General features: G+C 44.7%; 2 protein-coding genes across 5 annotated transcripts in view; one reads left to right on the forward strand and one right to left on the reverse strand.

The window, feature by feature from the left end:
- ASPA (aspartoacylase) overlaps positions 1-22,539 on the reverse strand; it is a 174,586-nt gene that overhangs the window by 61,930 nt on the left and 90,117 nt on the right. The window contains exon 3 of one of the 4 annotated variants that reach the window (XM_056559263.1): positions 19,880-19,957. The exons of 2 other annotated variants lie outside the window; for them this stretch is intronic. The gene's annotated coding sequence lies outside the window, so the exon portion shown is untranslated. Of the gene's footprint in view, positions 1-19,879; positions 19,978-22,539 lie in introns of all 4 variants that reach the window. One more of the 4 variants, XM_056559265.1, reaches the window with a different exon arrangement.
- LOC130357494 (transient receptor potential cation channel subfamily V member 3-like) overlaps positions 702-22,539 on the forward strand; it is a 74,610-nt gene continuing 52,772 nt past the window's right edge. The window contains exons 1-2 of the mRNA XM_056560193.1: positions 702-811; positions 19,588-19,653. Coding sequence (XP_056416168.1) covers positions 702-811; positions 19,588-19,653 — 176 coding nt within the window. The remainder of the gene's footprint in view (positions 812-19,587; positions 19,654-22,539) is intronic.

The following is a 22,539-nucleotide window of genomic DNA, read 5'->3' on the forward strand; positions in this document are numbered from 1 at the left end:
TGAAACGCATCAGTTGGTGTCTATGTCATCCATGTGCTAAAGTTTCCCAATAAAGAATCCGTTCCTGTACCTGCGCTGGACATTCCTTTTCTTTGTACTGCTGCATTCAAGGCACTGCCCACGCCAGTCCAGGTGCTACGGGTTTGGGAGTGAGCTGGACTTTCTCTCTGTCGGCTTCTATCCTCATCCATAGATACCACCATAAGTGTGTCATCCACAGATCCCCATAAAAGTGTGTCATCCAAAGATTCCTCCATAGTAGTGTGTCATGCGCTGATTTTATTATTGTTTTCCCATTATTTATTATTATCCCCTCACTTTTCTTAGATTAGTGAGAATATTGTCTTTCATACATCTGTATAATGTGCTTTAGTGGAAAAAGTGTCAGTTATTGTACTGTATCTGATGAGAAGAACGGAAACAATCAGAAGACAAGCACGATAGCAGGCATTCCTTTATGTCCAGGTGTGCCTGTAAACATGACTATTGTACACTAGCCATATAACAGGTTAGGTGGCTCAGCAGCTAATCCTTCCCAGTCTTATTCATACTTCCTTAGTGTAATGCTATCCACTTTTGTTGCATAGAACCTAAAGAGCTCTTCTGATATAAGGACTGTCAATGGATTTCTCAATACAATAGGCTGGGAGCGCCTGAACTGGTATACAGTATAATACGTGTTCTTCAGCTTTACAGACAACATGTCTTCTGAGAGCTCCTCACAGGATGACACTGCAGATGAAGCCCCTTCTCCCATTGCTGCCTTTTCTCTTGTGCTTTCCAAACCTATGGATTCTAATATTACAGTATGGTACGTATCCTAATTTATCTTCCACAAACCTCTCTGCTATAAGTGGTCATAGTTAGGACCAAATAGATAATTCTGTTGTCATTACTGTAATAGCCATGTAGCTTTTAAGTAAATAGAACTGAGACAAGCCAATGTGCCCATGTAGACCATGTATGGAAAGAAGCTCTACCAAGTATACCGGCTCATGATTGTGCTGATAGGCTGAATCCTGATGGGTGGACCCCCCCCCCCCCCCCCCCCTAGCCTATTCTGAGGATAGACCAACTGAGTATAAATCTCAGAAAACCCCTTTATTTTGTGTCTATTATTCTATTGAAGACGTAAAGATGTAGGATGTAGATCTTTAGATCTTGTATGATATGGTAACATTTGACCAATAATGGGCTCTGTTACTAAAGAAATAGGATTAAATCAAGAGATGTATCTGTATTAATCAGATTAATTCATATTGTATTCATTTTAGGGTGAACTCTTGTGTGTTGAATTTGTTTTATTTGTGAATTATTTATCCATGGTTTTACTGATGATTTGGATATGGTGTGAGATCAGCAGCCTTTCACAGTAACCTGATCTTTAGTCACAAGTGACTTAAAAGGGGTACTCCGGTAGAAAACTATTTTTTCATATCAACTGGCTCCAAAAAGTTAAACAGATTTGTAATTTACTTCTATTAAAAAAATCATAATCTTTTCCATACTTATACGTATTCTACAGAGAAAGTTGTGTAGTTCTTTCCATTCTGACTGCAGTGCTCTCTGCTGACACCTCTGTCTGTGTCAGGAACTGTCCAGAGTAGGAGCAAATCCCCATAGCAAACCTCTCCTGCTCTGGACAGTTCCTGACATTGACAGAGGTGTCAGCAGAGAGCACTGAGGTCAGACAGAAAAGAACTACACAACTTCTTCTGGAGCATACAGCAGATAAGTACTGGAAGGATTATTATTTTTTTATAGAAGTAATTTACAAATCTGTTTAACATTCTGGAGCCAGTTGATATGAAAAAAATTCCCCTTTAAGGCCGCATTTTATTTTTTATTTTTGCACTTTCGCCTTCTAATAGTCCTAACACTTTCAATTTTCTACTTACAGACCCATATGAATGCTTGTTTTTTGCACCACCAATTGCAAAGACATCATACATTAAAACACAAAACAAATGATGAAACAAAAAAAATATTTGAGGGGCAAAATTGGAAAAAAAACATTTTCCAAGCCCATTTTGAACTTAAAGGGGTACCCCAGTGGAAAACAATCTTTTTTTAAATCAACTGGTATCAGAAAGTTAAACTGATTTTGTAAATTACTTCTATTTAAAAATCTTAATCCTTCCAGTACTTATCAGCTACTGTATGCTCCACAGGAAGTTCTTTTCTTTTAGAATTCCCTTTCTGTCTGACCACAGTGCTCTCTGCTGACACCTCTGTCCATGTCAGGAACTTTATTAAAATCTCGTAGGGTACTATTAAAAAAAATTATAAAAAAGATACAGTAGTGATGGAAAAAATTGTGTGCGGGCAGGGCATTAAAAATGTAGCCGACAATAATAAAAATGTAGTGTTTGTGTGTGTGTTTTTCACTTTTTATTTTTTAGGTAGTACTACTACTCACAGCATGGAATACACTGTTCCATGATGGGAGTAGTAATACCTGTACTAATTGACAGATCGTCCCGGGTCCGTTGTGATCCTCCTGTATAATGTATAGTTGCAGCCGGCCGCTCTTCTATGGTCCCCTGCACTGCCGTATATATACACCTATTCATTTTTCCTGCAGAGAGCTGTGATTGGCCACATGGTTCCAGCCAATCACAGCTCTCTGTGGGAAATATGAATAGGTGTATATATATACGTCAGTGCAGGGGATCATAGAAGAGCGGCCGGCCGCAACTATAAATTATACGGGAAGATATAATTTGTGCATAAAAAAATACATATGTGAATGGGAGAATCTGGATGAATACGTCAGATTCATCACTTGCCGCACTGGGCGCATACTGCAGACTTCAACATGTACTATGTATCTGCATATAAAATACCGCTGCAAACAGCATGTCCGCCACCGTACCATGCGGACATGCTGTTTCCAGCGGTCTTTCATCTGCAGATACATAGTAAATGTTTAAGTCTGCAGTATGCACCCAGTGCGTCAAGTGATGAATCTGACGTATTCATCTGGATTCTCCCATTCACTGTAGATAGAGGGAAGCCTGTCAGTTATCAGCAGATGGGTAGGGGGAGCGGTGCCAAATAAATATGCTGGACTCCCAGTGCCGTATGTAAGTTTGACTAAACTACTGTACATATTTGCAGACGCGACAGACTGCTGGAAATTACATGCATGTCTATATTGTGTTGCCCCCAGCAACAGCAGCATGTTCTGCCTGTAAGGTTCCCTTTAAAAACACAGCGGCCCCTGTTTTTTCAGCGGGTGTCAGAAGTTACACTTGCTGAGATCTGTCATTTAATGCAGGTACTACAACCCCCAGCATGGAGCAGAGTGTGCTCCATGTTGGGAGTAGTAGTACCTGCAGTTAAGGACAGATCACAGCGGATGTCACTCCTGACACCCGATGCGATCGTCCTATCTATTGCAGAGATGCGGAGCGGCTTTCTCCTGCTCTCCACATCTCTGCACTATACTCCAGCCAGTGATATGAATAGAACATCACTCATTCATATTTCCCTCTGAGAGCTGTGATTGGCTACAACCATCTGGCCAATCCCCACTCTTGGCGGAAAATATGAATGAGTGATGTTCTATTCACATCACTGGGTACAGAGTACAGAGAAGAGATAAGAGCGCTGTATATAGCCGTTCCGCAACTCTGCCATATCATGGACGATCGCATTGGGTGTCAGGAGTAACACCCAGGGCGATCTGTCTATTAGTACAGGTACTACTACTCCCATCTTGGAACAGTCTGTTCCATGCTGGGAGTAGTAGTACTACCTTAAAAAAAAATTAAAGAGAGAAAAAAAGTGAAACACACACACACTTTATTAAAAAATAATTTTAATTTCGTTATAAAAAAAAAATAAAAAATAATCATTAAATAATTTTTTTCCATCCCTACTGCATCCTTTTTTTTTTTTGTACCCAACAAATTTTGAAGAAAAAAAAAACGCCAAAGGGGACAAAAAAGGCAAATTCCACACAAAGGTAAAAACACCAGAAAAAACGCCAATAAGCCTAAAAAACGCTGTGCAAAAATCTCCGTGGAATCCTAGTCATAATGAGGCCAGTTGAGGAAGAAATAGTAATTCTAGTATACTGGACGTATATATATATATATATATATATATATATATATATATATATATATATATATATATAAAGATAAACTTTTCCAAATGTGGCAATTTAGTTTTTTTTCATATAATATATACCCGTCAATGCAATATTATGTGCTATTTGTTGGTTCCATAGGGCTGTACCTAGGGTTGAACCTTTTCAGTGAATAGAGAATAAGAAATATTTGGTATGTTGCAAGCATGTGTCCCAAACTGACCTGTAGAAGAGAGATAATACACACTTTCCTTCATACAGTTATTCTGTAGCTTGTGAACTTATTTTCAGGGAAATAGTTAATATAAATAGACACACATATATTTAGTTAATGAATGCGTTTAATGAATGAGTTTAAATGCAGAAATGCTTACATGAGGTAAAGGTATGAGTTTTTGTTTGGGTGTATAACATCTTATACCTATCTGAAGGCTGCTTGTCTTACCAATAATGTGTCAAAACTCAGCTGATTATTAATATTCAGTTTAGGGGCGCATCTAGTTAACAACAGATGAGTCCCATAGCAAACTTTTAAATAGGCCCTGAACCTCTCAAACATAAAGATTTACCAGCTCAAATTAACGTTAAAGGGGTTTTATCAAAAAAGATAAGTAGGTCTAAACTGGTGCATTGGGTGAAATTCTACATATTTTTAATGTACAAGCATTTCTGATAATGTACTGTTCTTTATTTAGCTCTGTTGCCCTTGGTTACAATCATATTTAATGGGGTTCTCCGATGGAAAAAAAAAATATTTTTAGGTCTTTTTAAGTCAACTGACTCCAGAAAGTTAAACAGATTTGTAAATGATGGCTATTAAAAAATGTTAAGGCTAGGATCACACTACAGAATTTCTGCTTGCAATTCCGCTATGAAATTGCAGGCAGAAATTCCGCTTACTAAAATGTATAGTGAACGGAAAATCCGCTTGAAAATTTCCGCCTGAAGAATGGCGTTGCTCATTCTTCAGGAGGAAATACTCGTGGAAGACATTGCAATCTATTGGAGACTGCAGTGTCCGCGCAGTCCTAGCGCCTAGCGATTCAGACGGGTCTGGCCGCACTCGGAATCTCCGGGCGGAAATTTTCTGTGTGAACCTAGCCTAATCTTTTCAGTACTTATTAGCAGCTGTATACAACAGAGGGAAATATTTTCTTTTTGGACTTCTTTTCTGTCCACAGTGCTCTCTGCTGACACTCTTTTTATTATAAAAATACAAAACTTATCCAATACAACAACAAAAAAACAAAACAAAAAAAAAACAAGCTTAACCAGCTATAATATAAATCAAAAACAAAACCCTGCCTAACCCTGCTTTACAAAGCAAAAAGAAAACAAACAAAAACACACTGACACACATACCAAAAATTTACATAAAAACAGCACAACTTGGCTTAAACATAAACATAAAATTAGCACTACCTGGCTGTAACTCAAACCATCCATACTCTGGGGGGGAAAAAAGAAAAAATAATAATAAATAAATAAAAATAAATAAAAATAAACAGCACAACTTGGCTTATCAAAACATAAATAAATAAAAATAAACAGCACAACTTGGCTTATCAAAATATAAAATTAGCACTACCCGGCTGTGACTCAAAACCATCCATACTCGGGAAACAAAACAAAAGGGGAAAATAAATAAATAAATTAAAAATTAAAAATATAAATAAATAAACAAAAACACATAACACAACAACTGGTCCGACTGCCATAACTATAATATGAGACAATATAAAACAATGTAGATACAAAACCAAATAGATACAAAATCACATTAATAGAAATAAATAAAATATAGTATATAAACGTAAATACATGCACCCTATTTACAGAAACCTACAAAAAATAAAATAAATAAATAAATAATAAAAAAAAAAGAAATCCCTACACTAGAACTGTGCCCTCACCCACACCACCCCTCCTGCACATGGGTCAGAGTCCATACTGTTCCTCTACAGTTTACAAAGTTCTGTCCTTCACTGACCCATGTCAGGTCCCCCAAAAACACGAAAACACACCACCACCCACAAATACACCCTCCCCACCTAGCACTCCACCCAACCAACTTATACACAAACTTACACATACTAACTAACAAACACTGAACCACAACCCACTTTAGGCCCAAGTTTGGTCGCCTGTAAGCCCTTCATGCCATATCAGCTTAAAACAAAACAAAAAAAGCTAGCGTGCACATGCATTAGCCCACCACCAGGAAGAAGGATGGAAGACTTGATACATCAAAATAATTTTTAACTCTTTTCCTAACTCCCCCTACAATTCTCCCTAATTCTATCCCTCCATTAAAACTAACCCTACTCTCACCCTATCTCTATCCCTATAACACTTCCCCTATCCAAAATAAAGGTACTCTACCCAAAAGATCTAGTACCTAGGGCACATCAAAAGAAAACCCTCTCCATAGGAGAGAAGCCCTACTGGTACCAAGACTGCCATACTCCAAAGACCTGATCTTCCCGAGGTCACCGGTGATATTCCTACAGACCTCCACCTCGGAGAGGATTTTCTGTTGGGTCGACACTAAACAACGTGCGTTCCACGTGTAGTACCTAACCACTAAACTAACTAAGAATAAAGTGCCCTGGTCTCGGCCACCCAAGTTCCTAAATGCCCCATAAGCCCACTCCGGGTAGGTAAGGCCGGCAAGCTAACTTAGCCGATGGAAGCACCCACCCGGTTGTAAACCCCTATATTAAAGGGACAATGAAGCAGGAAGTGGTCCATGCTTTCCAGCGTGTCCCCACACTCTTCCTGGGGACATCCCCCGGTCATCAGAGTTCCTGCACTTCAGGTTGTCCCTTACATATAGCTTCCCCTGAAAGCAGCGCCAGGCCAAGTCCCAAAACTTCTGGGGGATCCTTTTCATGTTTAAAAGGTACAACCCCACCCTCAGATCCTGACCTGGGTAGTCCCTGAGCGCCAGAGGCTTCTGGAAGTGGGTCAACAGAACCCGTTTGTCAAGGAACTGCCTTGACTGGGTCCTGATCTCCCACACTCCCAGACCCCACCGACGTATCGCCTTCAGAGTCGGGGTAGCGTAAGTCGGAAGATATCCATGGGGCGTACGGAGGTGCTTCACTTGCCCTCTTGTCTCCCATTCCTGGAAGAAAGGCCGAAACCATTCCCTGCAGGAGAGTACCCACGGAGGAGCCCTCTCTGACCAGAGGTTTGAGATGTTAGCTTTTAAAAAGGTGTTAGTTAAGAACACCCCAGGGTTTACCATAGATAAAACCCCTAGTCTCCTCGTGCGGTACGTAACCTCCCTCTTGACTAGGTTCATCCTGTTCCCCCATAACAGTTGGAAAAACAGGCTGTAGATTCTAGTGTGGTAGGCCTCTGGCAAGATACATACACTGCCCAGATAGATAAACAAGGGGAGCAGGTACGATTTGATCAGGTGTACCCTTTCCCTGAGGGTCAAAGACCAACCCTTCCACTGGTTCACCCTCTGAGTGGCATCCTGGAGCTTACCATCCCAGTTTTTGGTGGGATAATCATCCTGGCCGAATGTGATGCCTAAGACTTTTGCTGATTCTTGGGGCCATGGAAGGGTGTCCGGGAGATCAAACGTGGGATCCCCCCCTCCCAGCCAGAGACTCTCACACTTATCCCGGTTAATCTTAGACCCAGATGCCTCCGAATAGCGTTCCACCTCCGACATCACCACATCAACCCCCTCTCTCGAGGAGACAAAAATAGTGACATCGTCAGCGTACGCCACTACCCTCTGGATGGCCTCCGGCTCCGCCAGACTCATCCCGACTCCCGCCAACGGTCCACGACTCACCCTCCTAAGGAAGGGATCGATCGCGAACACATATAACAGCGGGCTCAAAGGACAACCCTGACGGACTCCGGACCGCACTCCAAAAGAGTGACCAGACCACCCGTTCACCAGTGGGAAACTCTCTGCCCCTGCATACAAGATCTTAAGCCAATTAACAAAAGTACTCGGTAAGCCATATCTCAGGAGGACGGACCAGAGGTACTCGTGGTTCACCTGATCAAATGCTTTGGCCTGATCCAAGGACAGCAAGTACCCCTTCCAGAAACCCGCACTACTCCACTCCACTGCCTCCCTGACACTGAGGACAGCACTTAAGGTGCTTCGGCCAGGAACAGTGCAGTGCTGGGCCTCCGAAAGGAGCCGGGTGCAAACTTCACCAGACGATTAAACAGTATCTTGGCCAGAAGCTTCCTGTCCGTATTGAGAAGAGCTATGGGTCTCCAATTCTCAATACGGCTGGGATCTTTACCCTTTGAGAGAAGAATCAGGGCTGACCTCCTCATTGACTTCGGCAGAGTGCCCGAGGAGAGACACTCATTGAATACCTCAGTCAAGAGGGGAGCTAAAGACTCCTTAAAGGTCCTGTACCACTCGGATGTTAAGCCATCCGGACCTAGCGACTTCTTGGGGGCTAGCCCCTCGATCGCCAGTCTCACTTCCTCTTCCCTGATCTCTTCTGCCAAAATGCCAAGAGAGGGGTCTACCCCTGGCTAAGGAATGATTTCAGCCAGGAAACCCGACATCACATCCCGATCCAGATCCTTCCTTCCCAAGAGGTGAGAGTAGAAGGATCTGACGATCTCCAAGATCCCTGATCTGGACCGATTCAGAGATCCCGTACTATCAATCAGTCCTGAAATGACTTTACTACTCACTGACATCTTACAGTTTCTGTAAGGGTCGGGCGAGCGGTACCTCCCGTAATCCCTCTCAAAAACCAAAGATGCGTGCCTATCGTACTGACACCTCATCAGCAAGGATTTCACTCTGGAGATATCCTCTCGGCTACCTCCAGGAGAAGCTCGAGTTTCCTCCTCAGACCCTTATACAAGCGATACCTGTTCAGGGACCTGAGGCTCGAGAGCTGGCGGAAGAACCCCGCAACCCGCTTCTTGAATATCTCCCACCACTCTGACTTACTACTACATAGGCCCAGTAAAGGTACCTGACTCTGAAGAAAATCCTCAAAGGACTGTCTTATCTCCGCTTCCTCAAGGAGGGACGAATTCAGCTTCCAATAACCTTTTCCCATCCGGGGGGTTTCTGAAACATTCAGGGAAAACAAAATCATACAGTGATCGGAGAACTCCACTTCAACCACGGACACTGCGGAAGAGACGGCTTCCTCCTTTATATAAAACCTATCTATCCTAGACCTGCGACTACCTTGATGATAGGTGAAACCCGCGTGGCCCGAGGGGCTCCGGATGTGGGCATCCTCTAGGCGAGCTTCTCTAGCTATGCTCATCAGCACCACACTATCGCAAGTCAGCGGACTATTGGAGCCTCTCCTATCTTGGGACCTCGTGACATTATTGAAGTCCCCTCCAAAGATCACTTGCCGACTTGTAAAAAGAAAGGGCTTAATCCGCATAAAGAGATCTTTACGGCCCGCTTAGTTTGCGGGGCGTAGATGTTAATGAGCCGGAGCTCTTGTCCCTTCATGAAGACATCTAAGATCAGGCACCTCCCCATTTCTAATTCAATAACCCGTCGGCATTCAACAGGAGCGGTAAAAAGGACCGCCACCCCACTATACGGCTCAGCCGCAAGAGACCAGTGGGAGGGACCACGCCTCCACTCTCTTCTGGCTTTTACCAGAGAGGCAAGATCTGACAACCTGGTCTCCTGTAAAAAGAAAATGTCGGCTTCAACGCGGCCGAGAAAATCAAAGGCTGCGAATCTAGCCGTATACGACTTTATGCTGGCACAATTAATAGATGCCAGCGTCAATGGGGTGAGTGCCGCCATACATGGTGATTAAATTAGACGGCCACAACCTTTACTTTTTTTTTCCCTTCTTTTTTGCCCCCTCATCCCCCGAAGATGATGAGAGGGCAGGACCACTCTTGGATCTTTTTTTTTGATTTAGATAGATCCATATTATCCCCGTCTCCGTCTGACCCCGGTCTAGCCCTACCCTCTGAGGAAGGTGCCTCAACAGGAGAGGGCCCAGTTCCTCCCAGAGGCTCTTTCTCCCTAGGCACCTCGCCCTCACCCTCCCCAGCCAAGGAGGGGGAGGAGATGGTATCGAGAACGAGGTACCGGTTTAACAGGTCAACCAGAGGGGGGGCAGTCAGGCTTCCGTTTTGAACCTGGCCCGTAGTACAAGGAACAGAGGGCTCTGACCTCTTCTTTCTCCCTTTCCTTTTGCCCTTGTCTTTCTTTTTAGGCTTCTCCCCACTCTCCTCATCCACACTTTCATAGTGGGAGGAATCGGAAGGGTCGGCCATATTGCCTTCCTCTCTGTGAAGCCTCCTGATCTCCCCATCCAGCACATCCTACTCCAGGGCTTCAGTGGTTACAGGGCCAGCTTCAGGAGCAGGGGCCGGAGCTACCCCCGTCACCTGGGCACTCTCCAGCTCCCTACTCCTTCTACAATTTTCCTCCCGCCTTAGTTTGGCGGGGCCCTTTTTCCTCCTCACGAGCCCTGTTGCACCCCCATCCCTGCCCATACCCTCCCCGGCCGAGGCAATTTCACAGCTCTCCTCAGCCGGAGCGGCCGCTGCACGGGCGAAGGCGCTAGGACAACGGCTAAATGGGTGCCCGAGGACACCACACAGGTGGCACCGGATCTGCCTACAGGATGCGGCCAGATGTCCCACCTCACCACACAAAGCGCAGACCTGTACAGTACAGGCTGCGCTAAAGTGGGTGGGGCTGCCACACCTGTGACAGATCTTAGGCTGCCCCTGGTAGAAGACCTGGATCCTATCACGTCCAAGGAAGGCGGCTGACGGAATGTGGGCAACCGTACTCCCTGAACGCTTGAGTTTGACGGAAAACGTCCAGGCCCCGGACCAGACCCCGTGCTCATCCAAGTTTTTCTTGGGCATGTACGTCACATCCCCATACCGTTCGAGCCAGGTCATGATGTCATAACAAGAAAGTGACTCGTTACGGGTCAAAACGGTCACCTTCTTGACAGCATTCTGAAGGGAAATCGCCTTTACGGCAAAATCCCGCCAGCCGGGCTCGTTTTTTGCCACTTCGTAATTCGACCAGAAGAGTTCGAGACCCTCTGGCCGAACGAAACTGACATCAAACTCAGATGAACCATAGGGGTGAGGTGGGCACGCATCCTCGCCCCTCCAAATCAGACGGACCACATTCCTACGGTTATTGTCCTGCAGAGTTACCCCCCTCTTCCCCATTGGTATAGGCAGAGTTACCCCCCTCTTCCCCATTGGTATAGGCAGAGTTACCCCCCTCTTCCCCATTGGTATAGACAGTTACCCCCTCCCCTTTCCTCCCCTTTCCCCATAGGTATTTGCAGAGTTACCTTCCCCCCCCCTCTTTCCCATAGGTATAAGCAGGTACACCCCCCTCTTTCCCATAGGTATATGCAGTTACACCCCCCTCTTTCCCATAGGTATATGCAGTTACACCCCCCTCATTCCCATAGGTATATGCAGTTACACCCCCCCTTTCCCATAGATATATGCAGTTACACCCCCCTCTTTCCCATAAATATATGTAGCTACACCCCCCCCCCCTTTTCCCCATAGGTATATGTAGAGTTACCCCCCTCTTCCCCATTGGTATAGGCAGAGTTACCCCTCTCTTCCCCATTGGTATAGGCAGAGTTACCCCCCTCTTCCCCATTGGTATAAACAGTTACCCCCTCCCCTTTCCTCCCCTTTCCCCATAGGTATTGGCAGAGTTACCTCCCCCCCCCTCTTTCCCATAGGTATAAGCAGGTACACCCCCCTCTTTCCCATAGGTATATGCAGTTACACCCCCCTCTTTCCCATAGGTATATGCAGTTACACCCCCCTCATTCCCATAGGTATATGCAGTTACACCCCCCTCTTTCCCATATGTATAAGCAGCTACACCCCCCCCCCTCTTCCCTGTAGGTATATGTAGAATAACCCCCCTCCCCTTCCCCATAGGTATATGTAGAGTAACCCCCCCTTTCCCATAGGTATATGCAGTTACACCCCCCTCTTTCCCATATGTATAAGCAGCTACACCCCCCTCTTCCCCATAGGTATATGTAGAGTAAACCCCCCCCTCGCCTTCCCCATAGGTATATGTAGAGTAACCCCCCCCCCCTCCCCCATAGGTATATGTAGAGTAACCCCCCCTCCCATTCCCCATATGAATATGTAGAGTAACCCCCCCTCCCCTTCCCCATAGGTATATGTAGAGTAACCCCCCCTCCACTTCCCCATAGGTATATGTAGAGTAACCCCCCTCTCCTTCCCCATAGGTATATGTAGAGTAACCCCCCCTCCACTTCTCCATAGGTATATGTAGAGTAACCCCCCCCCCTTCCCCATAGGTATATGTAGAGTAACCCCCCCTCCCCTTCCCCATAGGTATATGTAGAGTACCCCCCCTCCCCTTCCCCATAGGTATATGTACAGTAACCCCCCCTACCCTATAGGTATGTGTAGAGTAACCCCCCCTCCCATTCCCCATATGAATATGTAGAGTAACCCCCCCTCCCCTTCCCCATAGGTATATGTAGAGTAACCCCCCTCCACTTCCCCATAGGTATATGTAGAGTAACCCCCCTCTCCTTCCCCATAGGTATATGTAGAGTAACCCCCCTCCACTTCTCCATAGGTATATGTAGAGTAACCCCCCCCTTCCCCATAGGTATATGTAGAGTAACCCCCTCTCCCCTTCCCCATAGGTATATGTAGAGTACCCCCCCTCCCCTTCCCCATAGGTATATGTACAGTAACCCCCCCCACCCTATAGGTATATGTAGAGTAACCCCCCCCTCCCTCATAGGTATATGTAGAGTAACCCCCCCCCCTCTTCCCCATAGGTATATGTAGAGTAACCCCTCCTCTTCCCCATAGGTATATGTAGAGTAATCCCCCCTCCCCCATAGGTATATGTAGAGTTATGTACAATTTTTGCTATATTTATGTGTTATTTTCTTATGGAGAACCTGTTCAACCCTCTAAAAACATCTAATGCCCTGAGGTTCCCGACATTCAGAACATACCGTTTATAGGCAAAATAAAATGTATTATTGTAATTATTGTTAATTCTAAAATGGAAAATGAAAGTAAATGAATTATGAGTTCGGATATTATGTTTTCTACCCCATTCCCCAATTTCAAAAAGTTTAAGATCACGGCAGCTGTAACTAAGGGGTGAAACATGAAATTCTTTTTGAATAAAAAGTTAGCAAGGTAGGCATGTTTTAGTGCTAGTCTTTATATTATTTAAAGGAGTGTTACCACCTTGACATTTATAGCATATGGATATGCCATAAATATCTGACCGATACATGTCTGTACCTACCCTGCAACTGAGGGCCTGCTTACCGCAGATGAAAACACCCAGGTGAGCTTTTGATGCATTTTTTATTAAAGTCAATGGTAGTTGCACAAAATGCTTAGAACATGCTGGTGGCTTATAACCGTCTAGATGTTGCTGTCAATATTGACAGTGGCATGTAGAGGGTTTATTAAACAGAATGAGAGTTTGCTTAAATTTTCCTTACTGACAACAGCTAAAAGCCACTGGGTATGGAAGGGACTGGCTCCTGAGCCCTCTCAATTCCACCTTAACGCCGCCATGTATATACATGTCATAGGGCATGGTTAAAATAGTACCAAATGTAAATTTTTCACGTGTTATTTAGGGATGGTCAGTAGAAGAAAATGCTCTGTTTAAAGGGGTACTCCGGTGAAAACCCTTTTTCTTTTAAATCAGCTGGTGGCAGACAGTTAAACATATTTGTAAATTACTTCTATTAAAAATTCTTAATCCTTCCAGTACTTATTAGCTGCTGAATGCTACAGAGGAAATTCCTCTCTTTTTGGAACACTGATGACATCACGAGCACAGTGTTCACTGCTGACATCTCTGTCCATTTTAGCAACCATGCATAGCAGATGTATGCTAATTGCAGCATGGTGGCTCAGTGGTTAGCACTGCTGCCTTGCAGTGCTGGGGACTTGGGTTCAAATCCCACAAAGGACAACAGTAGATAAAGCGTTGTTATTATTATAACGTCAGCAGAGAGAACTGTGCTCGTGATGTCATCAGAGAGCATTCCAAAAAGAAAAGAATTTCCTCTGTAGTATTCAGCAGCTAATAAGTACAGGAAGGATTAAGATTTGTTAATAGAAGTAATTTACAAATATGTTTAACTTTCTGCCACCAGTTGATTTAAAAGAAAAAAGGTTTTCACCGGAGTACCCCTTTAAGGTAATTTCTTCAACTAATAATATCTAACCCAAAAATATATGCTCTAATTCTTCCATGCAGAGCAATGTCAAATAGGTTTTGATGTTGCTACAGTACGGAAAGCAAAAACCCTGTTTTTCGTTTTGCTCTCAACAAAAGGAACAAAATGATAGTCTTGCAGTTGTGATACCTTTAATGGCTAACTAAAGTAAAAGAAACAATATGCACAGTATGCGAAGCTCTGTTTGAAGCATCCATTTAAATCCCATAATATATCTCAGGATGTAGCATGCTTTTCTATTTTGTGCAGTGAACTTGCCGGTCTCCATAATAACCGAGCCAGCAGCACTTATCTTCATTGTTCTGCCCTTATGACGTAGCAAAGCAATGGAAATATCAGCACTGATGTAAATTAAGCCAATGCAGTGTAAGGTTGGAATTCCACAGTTTTTTTTGCAAAAAATGCAGTAAAAAACGCCAATTTTCAGTGAAAAAACGCTGCGTCCAGATGTTAGCTGCAAGTCAATAGTAAACTGCAAAATGCCAGATCCACTTGGCGTTTTTAAGTTCGGCGTTTTTTTTTATCCTTTTGGTGTTTTTCAGCGATTTTGGGCTCTTTGGGTTCTTCAAAACGCCCGACAACACCTAGTTTGGCGTTTTTTCTGGCGTTTTTTCATTCTTTTTTGGACTTTAGCGATCCAAAAAAGTGATGGAGATAACTTTTTTTATTAAAATTTCGTAGGGTACCATTTAAAAAAATTATAAAAAGATACAGTAGTGATGGAAACAATTGTATTTAACGAAATGTATATTTTTTATTATGACATTTTTATAAATTTTTAAACAGGGATCAATTTATGTGGGCGGGTAAAGCACTAAAAATGTAGCCGACAATAATAAAAATGTGTGTGTTTTTCACTTTTTCCCCAAAATTTTTTAGGTAGTACTACTACTCCCAGCATGGAACACACTGTTCCATGATGGGAGTAGTAGTACCTGTACTAATAAACAGATTGCCTGTTGTGATCCTCATATATAATGTATAGCTGCTCTTCTTTGGTCCCCTGCACTGATGTATATATACACCTATTCATTTTTCCCGCAGAGAGCTGTGATTGGCCAGATGGTTCCAGCCAATAACAACTCTCTGTGGGAAATATGAATATGTGTATATATACGTCAGTGCAGAGGACCATAGAAGGAGGACAATTATACAGGAGGATCACAGCGGGATACTCTCTGTGATCTGCTCTTAACTACAAGTACTACTACTCCCAACATGGAGCACACTCTGCTCCATGCTGGGAGCTGTAGTACCTGCATTAATAGACAGATCGCATCAGGTGTCAGAAATTACACTTGCTGCGATCTGTCTATTAATGCAGGTACTACAGCTCCCAGCATGGAGCAGAGTGTGCTCCATGTTGGGAGTAGTAGTACTTGTAGTTAAGTACAGATCACAGCGGGTATCACTACTGACATCCGCTGCGATCGTCCTGTCTATTGCAGAGATGGAGCGTCTTTCTCCTGCGCTCACATCTCTGCACTATACTCCGGCCAGGAAATATGAATGAGTGGTCGGCCGGAGTATAGTGCAGAGATGTGAGCGCAGGAGAAAGCCACTCCATCTCTGCAATAGACAGGCCGGAGACAGGACTCCGGCCAGTGATGTGAGTGATGTTCTATTCACATCACTGGCTGGAGTACAGTGCAGAGATGCCAGCGCTGTATAGAGCCGCTCCACATCTCTGCTATATTATGGACGATCGCATCTGGTGTCTATTAGTACAGGTATTACTACTCCCATCATGAAACAGTGTGTTCCATGCTGGGAGTAGTAGTACTATATAAAAATGTAAAAGAAGAGAAAAAAAAGTTAAACACACACATTTTATAAAAGAATTTATTAAAATGTATTAAAAAAAAGAAATTATTAAAATGTATTAACAAAGAAGACAAATTCCACACAAAGGTAAAAACGCTAGAAAAAACACCAGAAAAAAACGTAAAAACGCAGGGAAAACAGTGGCAGTTTTTCTGGTGTTTTTTCTGGTGTTTTTAAGCAAAAAAAAAAAAAAAAAACGCAGGGCAAAAACTTCAGTGGACTTCTAGCCTAAAAGTCTTTTTGCTTTTTTAGTTCAGCAGCTGGTGCCACGACTTTCTCTGCAGCAAATTCCTTACATGCTATAACATTAACTCCTTAACGACGCAGGACGTATATTTACGTCCTCCGCCGGCTCCCGCGATATCCCGCGTCATATCGGGTCGGTCCCGGCGGCTATCAACGGCCGGGATCCGCGGCTAATACAGCACATCACCGATCGCTAATGCAGGACATCAGCCATCAAAGCAGACCGCCGTGTCTGAAGTGAAAGTATCCCGGCTGCTCAGTCGGGCTGTTCGGGACCGCCACGGTGAAATCACGGCATCCCGAACAGCTTACAGAACACCGGGAGGGACCTTACCTGCCTCCTCGGTGTCCGATCGACGAATGACTGCTCCGTGCCTGAGATCCATGCACGCCAGTGATCAGCATGAGAGATCAGTGTGTGCAGTGTTATAGGTCCCTATGGGACCTATAACACTGCAAAAAAAAAGTTAAAAAAAAGTGTTAATAAAGGTCATTTAACCCCTTCCCTAATAAAAGTTTGAATCACCCCCTTTTCCCATAAAAAAATAAAAGTGTAAATAAAAAAAAAATAAACATATGTGGTATCGCCGCGTGCGTAAATTTCCGAACTATAAAAATATATCAATAATTAAATCGCACGGTCAATAGCGTACGCGCAAAAAAATTCCAAAGTCCAAAAAAGCGTATTTTTGGTCACTTTTTATACCATTAAAAAATGAATAAAAAGTGATTAAAAAGTCTGATCAAAACAAAAATCATACCAATAAAAACTTGAGATCACGTCACAAAAAATTTGTCCTCATACCGCCCTGTACGTGGAAAAATAAAAAAGTTATAGGGGTCAGTAGATGACATTTTTAAACATATACATTTTCCTGCATGTAGTTATGATTTTTTCCAGAAGTGCGACAAAATCAAACCTATATAAGTAGGGTATCATTTTAACCGTATGGACCTACAGAATAATGATAAGGTGTAATTTTTACCGAAATATGCACTGCGTACAAACGGAAGCCCCCAAAAGTTACAAAATTGTGTTTTTTCTTCGATTTTGTCGCACAATGATTTTTTTTTCCATTTTGCCGTGAATTTTTAGGTAAAATGACTAATGTCACTGCTAAGGATAATTGGTGACGCAAAAAATAAGCCATCATATGGAATTTTAGGTGGAAAATTGAAAGGGTTATGATTTTTAAAAGGTAAGGAGGAAAAAACGAAAGTGCAAAAACTGAAAAACCTTAAGTCCTTAAGGGGTTAAATAAATCCTAGAGTCAAGTTCAGGTCTCTATTAAAGTGTCCCTGACATTTATAAAACTATTTACATGTCCCAGGGCTTACAATTGTAGAGCATAGCAGCTTTTCAAATGGTTGTGCTGAGACCCCACTGATCATTAGAATGAGCAGGGAGAAGTGTAAGGTAGTGTGCTTCCCCAGCAAACTCCATCCTATGTAATTCAATAAGGGCCATCCTGTGAAGGTTTCTAATGAGAGGTTAGGTTCTGAGCACCGAGACCCTGACTGAGAAAAACATTTGACATGTCTCTGTGAATTCGTAAGCCCTGACACGTCAAAGTTTTTTTTTTTTTTTTTTTTATAAATGACAGGTATGCTTTAAATGACATGAGGGAGAGTTATAAAACTGTTCAAAAGAAAGATTGTCTCTGTTGCCCATAGCAACCAGATCCAGCTCAGCTTTCATTTCATATTCTGCTCTTGAAAGATGAAAGCTGCGCTGTGATTTGTTGCTTTGAGCAACAGAGACAGTCTTTCTTTTAGACACTGAGCACCGGTGACCAGTGTCGGGGCTCAGTGCATCACACTGCTGCTCAGCCTATCGTCCGAGGCTGGCCATTGCTGCGGACGGCTATTTGCTGATCAGCAGTGTGACACGCTGATCATGGGCAATTAGGAAAAGAGAGCAGCGGAGGACTGGACCAGCAATACCTGTACACCAAGGGGGCGGCGGCAGGTAAGTCCAGCTTGATGTTTTAGATGCTGGCAGCCTGGTCATAGTGGTACCAAAAACTTTTGGGCGGGACTTGTCCATTAAGGGTAGAGTCGCTCATACTGCATCCACAGCGTATTTCACGCTGCGGAAAATCCACTGTCGATTCTGTTATGAACATCTGTCACCTATAATCCATTGCAGAAGTAAGCTTTGACCCTGTCTGCTGGCCTGCAAGTCACAATCACTGGAGGCATAGAGCTCTCTCTACTGGCTAACATCAGTGCGATGGGGCCAGTCTCCAAAGATTACTGCACACATAGGGCTGCAGCCGGGTAAGCCTGTGTGTCTACTTGTAGCAGAATCCACAGGGTTTTTTTCTTGCAGTGTGAAATACTGCAGATGCAGTAAATGTGACCCTATCCTAAAGGGGTAGTCCATGTGAACACAGAATAGAAAATAAGTATCTGTAATGTCTAGAATGACTCTCCATGTTGATTGGCACACCCTCGATTCACTGTCTATGGGAGCTCCAGAGTTACAACTGCCAGTTCTCAACTATGGATTGGATAAAATTGGCATGCACATGTGAATCACTGCTCCATTCTGACAAGAGAAGAGGCAATCCATTGTTGAGATCACAATGGCCAGTCCCATGCCCCCCTCCCACCCCATAAAAAAGTCATAAAGGCATATAATATTGTATATCATACGGTACCAACAGATAGTGCAGGTGACACTGATGACACCGGTACTTACCTTGTCCTGTTCCGTGGCGGGAATCTCCGGTAATCTTGGCCATTAGCTCCAGCTCCAGGCACCCAGCTTGGGGCACGAATGGAGCTTAGTGACGTCACCACTAGGTCTTGCTGGGTCCTGCTGCTAGAGAACAGCAGCGGTGACGTCACTAAGGTCCACCTGTGTCCCAAGCCGGGTGCCTTAAGCTGGAGCTAACGTAATCTTGGCCATTAGCTCCCGCTCCAGGCACCCGGCTTGGGCACGGGCGGAGCTAAGTGACGTCACCGCTGCTGTTCTCTAGCAGTGGGACCCAGCAGCATCATTGACGTCACTAAGCTCTGCCCATGCCTCGAGCTGCTGCTGCTCTCTGCTGGGTCTCGCAGCATAGGTGACGTCACTAAGCTCCGCCCATGCCCGAGCTGCTGCTGCTCTCTGCTGGGTCTCGCGGCAGTGGTGACATCACTAAGCTCTGCCCATGCCCCAAGTCAGGTGCCTGGAGCTGGAGCTAACGGCCAAGATTACCGGAGATCCCCGGCACGGAATGGGACAAGGTGAGTACCGTTGTCATCAGTGTCACCTGCACTATCTGTCGGTATCGACAGGTTAGTGCAGATGACACTAGTGACCGATTTCCTTTAAATTGATTCCCAAACTGGAAAAATATCTAAAAAGTGTAAGAGAAATCAAATGACCCTGAGGTGAACCCAAGCAAAGTTCATGCAGATAGGTAAGGTTCCTCACATTCTACAATAGATTAGTAGAAGAATCAACACTCACCAGACTTGTGTTACCAGGATGAAAAAAGGACCAGAATTGGCACCAGGGGTAGGGACATTTTTGCCAAAGGTAAAATGTCTAAATGTTAAAAAAAATGTCTAAATGTTAAAAAAAAAAAATTGTTAATCAACAGTTATATGAAAATGTCTTAATGTAAATTCCTATTTGCTGTAAATCCTTGTCTGTTAGGAACAAATGCCCTGAAAATATAATAAACCAGGAATTCAAGTCCTCCTCCCCTTTATATTCCCTATAAAAAAAAACTTAGTCCAACAACACAGTAATATGATCTTTGAGACTTAATAAAATTTTATAGAGTTGAATGTCTTTTACTACCTCACAGTATTTCCTCAGCAGAACAGAAGAAAGTTAGCAGCAGCTGTATAAAACTCTTATACCCCTATAAACTAATATACCCATATAAACTATATTTTGTAACCTTTGCTTCTCTATAAAATAGAAACCATAGGTGTAAAGTTTTTGTATGTAGATATGAATAGAGTATTATATATTGGAGGCAGAGGAGTATGCAGGATCTCAGGAAGAGTTTACAGCCATTAACCCATGGATGCATACATTTTCATAGCACATGTAAATACATAATATTCATATATGTACTGTATATATGAGATAAATATATATAATTAATGGCTGTATGTTGAGTTTTCTTTTATTGAGGGCACACAGCATTACACACTGTTAGACTTCGTTCACACTGTTGTCTGGCTCCGTTATATGGAGCTCCATTGTTACGCCTAGCGCTCCGGGTCCCCGCTCCTCCCCGGAGCGCTCACGGCGCCTTTCTCCCTGCAGCTCCCCGGTCAGCGCTGACCGGGAGCGCTGCCCTGTCATGGCCGTTGGGGATGCGATTCGCACAGCGGGACGCGCCCGCTCGCGAATCGCATCCCAGGTCACTTACCCGTTCCCGTCTCCTGCGGTCATGTGCTGGCGCGCGCGGCTCCGCTCTCTAGGGCGCGCGCGCGCCAGCTCCCTGAGACTTAAAGGGCCAGTGCACCAATGATTGGTGCCTGGCCCAATTAGCTTAATTGGTTCCCATCTGTTTCCTGGCTATATCTAGTCTACTCCCTTGCACTTCCTTGCCGGATCTTGTTGCCCTAGAGCCTAGTGAAAGCGTTTTTGTGTGTTTATACCCTGTGTACCAGAACTTTGCTATCTCCCCTGACTACGAACCTTGCCGCCTGCCCCCGACCTTCTGCTACGTCCGACTTTGCTTCTGCCTACTCCCTTGTACCTCGCCTATCTTCAGCAGCCAGAGAGGTGAGCCGTTGCTAGTGGATACGACCTGGTCACTACCGCCGCAGCAAGACCATCCCGCTTTGCGGCGGGCTCTGGTGAAAACCTGTAGTGTCTTAGAACCGGTCCACTAGCACGGTCCTCGCTATCCCTCTCTGGCACAGAGGATCCACCTCCTGCCAGCCGGCATCGTGACAGTAGATCCGGCCATGGATCCCGCTGAAGTTCCTCTGCCTGTTGTCGCCGACCTCCCCACACTGGTCGCCCAGCAAGCCCGACAGATTGCCCAACAAGATCACCAGCTGTCGTACTTGACCACCATGACTCAGCAACTCCAGTCTCAGCTACAGCAGATTCAGTCTCAGCTACAGCAGCAGCAACCATCTCCTCCGCCAGCTCCTGCACCTCTTCCGCAGCGAGTGGCCACTCCTAGCCTCCGCCTGTCTTTGCCGGACAAATTTAATGGGGACTCTAAGTTTTGCCGTGGCTTTCTTTCCCAATGTTCCCTGCATCTGGAGATGATGTCGGATCAGTTTCCTACTGAAAGGTCTAAGGTGGCTTTCGTAGTCAGCCTTCTGTCTGGAAAAGCCCTGTCATGGGCCACACCGCTCTGGGACCGTGATGACCCCGTCACTGCCTCTGTACACTCCTTCTTCTCGGAAATTCGAAGTGTCTTTGAGGAACCTGCCCGAGCCTCTTCTGCTGAGACTGCCCTGCTGAACCTGGTCCAGGGTAATTCCTCCGTTGGCGAGTACGCCATACAATTCCGTACTCTTGCTTCTGAACTTTCCTGGAATAATGAGGCTCTCTGCGCGACCTTTAAAAAAGGCCTATCCAGCAACATTAAAGATGTTCTGGCCGCACGAGAGACTCCTGCTAGCCTGCATGAACTCATTCATCTAGCCACTCGCATTGACATGCGTTTTTCTGAGAGGCATCAAGAGCTCCGCCAGGAAAAAGACTTAGATCTCTGGCCACCTCTCCCACAGTCTCCACTGCAATCTGCGCCTAGGCCTCCCGCCGAGGAGGCCATGCAAGTGGATCGGTCTCGCCTGACCCTGGAAGAGAGGAATCGCCGTAAGGAAGAGAATCTTTGTTTGTACTGTGCCAGTACTGAACATTTTCTGGTGGATTGCCCAATCCGTCCTCCACGTCTGGGAAGCGCACGCTCACACTCAGCTCTCGTGGGTGTGGCGTCTCTTGATGCCAAGTCGGCTTCTCCACGTCTCACGGTACCTGTTCGGATTTCCACTTCAGCCAGCTCTCCCCTCTCAGCCGTGGCCTGTCTGGACTCTGGAGCTTCTGGGAATTTTATTCGGGAGTCCTTTGTGAATAAATTCCATATTCCGGTGACCCGTCTTGTCAAGCCACTCCGCATCTCCGCGGTCAACGGAGCCAGGTTGGAC

This window comes from Hyla sarda, chromosome 2 (genome assembly GCF_029499605.1).
Source record: "Hyla sarda isolate aHylSar1 chromosome 2, aHylSar1.hap1, whole genome shotgun sequence".
Classification (NCBI taxonomy): domain Eukaryota; kingdom Metazoa; phylum Chordata; class Amphibia; order Anura; family Hylidae; genus Hyla; species Hyla sarda.